The 4,292-nt window shown below is 38.7% G+C and overlaps 1 protein-coding gene across 4 annotated transcripts in view; it reads left to right on the top strand.

Moving 5' to 3' along the window:
• Positions 1-4,292, top strand: part of Epha5 (EPH receptor A5) — a 306,726-nt gene that overhangs the window by 32,855 nt on the left and 269,579 nt on the right. For all 4 annotated transcript variants that reach the window (XM_033758857.1, XM_033758856.1, XM_033758855.1 and 1 more), the window contains exon 2: positions 1,414-2,077. In XM_033758857.1, the coding sequence (XP_033614748.1) occupies positions 1,414-2,077 (664 nt within the window). The remainder of the gene's footprint in view (positions 1-1,413; positions 2,078-4,292) is intronic.

The following is a 4,292-nucleotide window of genomic DNA, read 5'->3' as shown; positions in this document are numbered from 1 at the left end:
ATATATAGTACTTGTATACCTTGTTTCTATACAGGTTTGATAAATTTCTTATAATGACTTTATAAGGAATAAAAATTTGATTCAATATATTTCAGCAAGTGTTGATGGTACATTTGGATTTTTAAAACTTGAGTATTTTGTCAGGAAAGAAATAGGTTTTTATCTCTCTTTTGACCCAAATGATCTTGGAAACTATGGAAAGCATACTTAATTACTTTTATATCCTGTATATTTTCAGATATCTGAAGATACTTGCAAAAAATCCCCAGTACATTTATGAGAAGGAATGAATTTTTCCCAAGATAACAAGAAGACCATTGATATTCCATAGAAGCCTATCCATGTTATAAATCGATAATTTTTATTGCTCTTTTATATGTCTCCCTATCTGTGGGTAGATCTATGAATAAATAGTTATCCAATTAGTGAAAATGTTCTCCACGCATGGATTCGGTCAAATAATGATCTATTGTATTACTAATTTTAAGTTAATGGATTTTTTTCATATATTATTACAGTAATATGCTATTTGTAACATGACAGAATTAAATGGAGTGTTTTCATTTTTCTTTTCTACGTTTGCTTCTTTCCTTATTAAAAAAAATGCACTTTTTTTCCTTTGAACTTGGTGTGTTAGCCTTCCATTGCTGTGGCCAATAACTGGGATAACCAATGTGGGAAAAGCAAGGTCTGTTCTAGTTCACATCTTGAAGGGTTCCAGCTGTCATCTGTTCACCTTGTTGCTTTTAGGCCTGTGAGGGGCAGCACGTTCTGATGGGAGCACGTGGACAAAGCCACTCACCCCCTGTCCAGAACATAAAAGGGAACATGAAATGGACTGAGACCCGAAATCCCATTGGGCAAACCCTGTGGATCTACCTCTAGGCAGGGTTTGCTGTCTTCTTAGGGTTTCTACCACATCCCCATGGTCCGAAAGATGGGAAGCAATCCTTTAACACACGAATCTTTGGAAATGTTATCTGAACCATAGCCTCCCAACTTACCCATTGATACACTTATTTTTCTTGCAAATATACATTAGTTTCTTTTATTTGTCTTGATTTATCCACATTCATTTTTTCTTTATATTTTAATCCTTAAGTAGGTGATTCCCCTGGTATACTTAATTCATGTGTTCATCTTTGAGTTAAGTTGAAGTTCATTAGTAAGTCCTTCACTTGTTTAAATTTAAAAAAGAGGCTAGGAGTGCCATTCATGGTAGAATGCATGGTTAATATGGACCCCTGGCACCAAAGTAAAACACATTTTTGTCAGTATCTCTTCACTGTACTTTGTATAGGGCTCTTTATCTCAATACTGTATTTTAAGGTTGCAGGCATTTTCACGCCTGTATTTTTTTCTATGATTTTTGCTTTTTTTTCAATTTTCTTCTTTCTGTTTTATATTGTACAGTGGGAAGAGATTGGCGAAGTTGATGAAAATTATGCTCCTATCCACACGTACCAAGTATGCAAGGTTATGGAACAGAATCAGAACAACTGGCTCTTAACCAGTTGGATCTCCAATGAAGGGGCTTCCAGAATCTTCATAGAACTGAAATTTACTCTGCGGGACTGTAACAGTCTTCCTGGAGGCCTGGGGACCTGCAAGGAAACTTTTAACATGTATTACTTCGAGTCAGATGACGAGAACGGGCGAAGCATCAAGGAGAACCAGTACATCAAGATTGACACCATTGCAGCGGATGAGAGCTTTACAGAGCTTGACCTTGGGGACCGCGTCATGAAACTGAACACAGAGGTCAGAGATGTAGGGCCTCTGAGCAAGAAGGGCTTTTATCTTGCTTTCCAAGACGTTGGGGCATGCATCGCCCTGGTGTCTGTGCGCGTGTACTATAAGAAGTGCCCCTCCGTGGTGCGACACCTCGCGGTCTTCCCCGACACCATCACTGGGGCAGACTCTTCCCAGCTGCTGGAGGTGGCAGGCGCCTGTGTCAATCACTCCGTGACGGAAGAGCCGCCCAGGATGCACTGCAGTGCCGAGGGGGAGTGGCTGGTGCCCATCGGGAAGTGCGTGTGCCAGGCAGGGTACGAAGAGAAAAACGGCACCTGTCAAGGTGAGGCTTTGCTTGTGGGTCTGCGGGCTGGCCTGTTCCGAGGATCATTTTATGTACGTCCGCCAGTGGTTATGAGCAAGTAACCTTCTTGACTAATGTATGGAGATTATTCTCTTCAAGTTTGGTTTCTCTGGTCTGTGAATTTTAACATTTCTGGCAATGATGAAGATTTAATGTTATATTTTATTGGCTATACATAATTAATACTGTGTATGAGTTGTGGAGTCGTATTTCGCATTCACTTTGCTTTCAGAAGTTTGATTTTTGAACAGCGCAAACCGAGGGATTAGCAGCTTCCATGATGTGATTATTGTCCACTACCGCTGTTTCCTTTCTACTGTTTTCTTGCAGAACAAAATTTAAATGCAAATATCCAGAGGGAACTTGTTTCGGCCTGCTTTTAATTCCTTTCAAAAATTCTCCAGAAATAAATTTAGCCATATGAATTTCTCAGTGAAACATTTGTAAGCTGACAGGACTTTGTTTACCACGTTGTTTACCTATGGTTGCTAGTTCGTGGTTGCTTCTTAAAATTTACAGATTCATTTTAAATGCATAGTAAGCCATGCCCCATGGAAATAAGCGTTTGAAGATAGGGCCAATACAAAAAGTTCATTTCGAAGCAATTTGCACTTGCAGGCTTTTTTTTCTGTTTTAATTTTTCTTTTAAATTGAAACTTGATCATGCATGCTTTCCCGTTCATTTGAAAAGGCACGCATTTTGCCTGCGGTGTGGCGAGTTGCCCTTTTAGGCTTGGATATTTATCAGTGGATTTCTGGAGCAGGATAGTACTTTATGTCAAAGTGAAGAACAGCTTATGGGGAAGAAAACACGTTTTTTCCTTTAAAGTTATTTGTCCTATGATCTTGAACTTGTTTTCAACATGATGTGTGAATACTAACTAGGGAGTGGGAATTTGTATATATTCACTGCGGGCAGATGGCCGAGCAATCCTTAGTCTCACCCAGGAGCTTCGGGTACTTGTTTTGCTTCTTCCCCTCTACTATGTGTATTTCACGTTTTGGTTTTCTTAGGCTGGATGGTAGATTAGTTATGGATCCAGGGGAGTGAAACTGGGGAAATTATAAGTCCTAATGACTCATAGTTGACTTAATTACTTAAATATCTTATCAATTTAAAATTATGTTTCTTAAATTTTTATAACTTTGTTGGGGGAACAAATAATAATTTCATCAGGATTGGATTACAGAGAAGTTCTAACTTCTTAATTTTTTAGAGCGATTTTACCAGTTCAAGATGAGGTCATACCAAATGTCATAATTAGAAGCAGAAGTTAAAGACACTCTCTGAAACATATTTCAATCTAGAGTATTGTAAATGCAAATGTTATTATTTCTAAAGATTTGTTTATTTGTGCTGTAAAGCCGCATTCTCCACTTGACTGTTTACATCGTTTTAGGGGATCATATGTTGTGGCCTCCTCACTTCAGGTCATAGGTCCTGGGTCTTTATTTGGATGGACAGACAGTAAAAGAGGCCTCTGCATTTTCCGAGGGTAAATTCTGGTCACTGAGGGAATTAAAACCTTCTAGTCGTACATACAAACACATCTTGAAGGGCAGGTGTTCGTGAGAGAATGCTTTTTAGTGGAAACCTTTAACATGCATTTTCTCCTCTGTCTTTCCCTCACCCTTTAAGAATATTTGAGAAGCCACAAGAAAGTGGGATGAACTGGAAAGGCTGCAATGTAGAAAAGTTTGCTAAAATAGATGTTGTCCTAAGTTAGGAATTTTTCACTTCCTCCTGGGTGTACGAATAGTGGCTTTAGGGTGATGCATATGGAGACTCATCGGGCCATTGAATGTTCTACACAGAGCAGTCTATGTGAATAATGTCCCTCGGTGTTTTACAGTACACAGATGGTATGGGGCCACCCTAGGAAGATTTGTCAGTTGTTATTCAATAAATAACTTATCCCCTTGAATGACTGACTCACTGAATAAACAAATATAGGGTTGCTTTGGAAGAATTTTAAAAAATTACATTTGCTTGGGAAATTTATCTATATATAGCATGTATATGTAAATGATGTGGGGGTGTGAGTGTTAGATGAAATGGACCCATGACTCCTCATCCTAAGCCATTCTAAGATCTTTGGATGCTTACCTCAAAACCTAAAAGTAGGAGGTCAGGGTTTTGGAATTATAAATATGTATGTATGTATGTGATGTATGTGTGTGTGTGTGTGTGTGT

The sequence above is a fragment of the Fukomys damarensis genome, unplaced genomic scaffold (assembly GCF_012274545.1).
Source record: "Fukomys damarensis isolate Sample0158 unplaced genomic scaffold, DMR_v1.0_HiC HiC_scaffold_35, whole genome shotgun sequence".
Lineage (NCBI taxonomy): Eukaryota > Metazoa > Chordata > Mammalia > Rodentia > Bathyergidae > Fukomys > Fukomys damarensis.
Note: the sequence above shows the minus strand (reverse complement) of the source record. Positions and strands in the feature narration are given on the sequence as shown.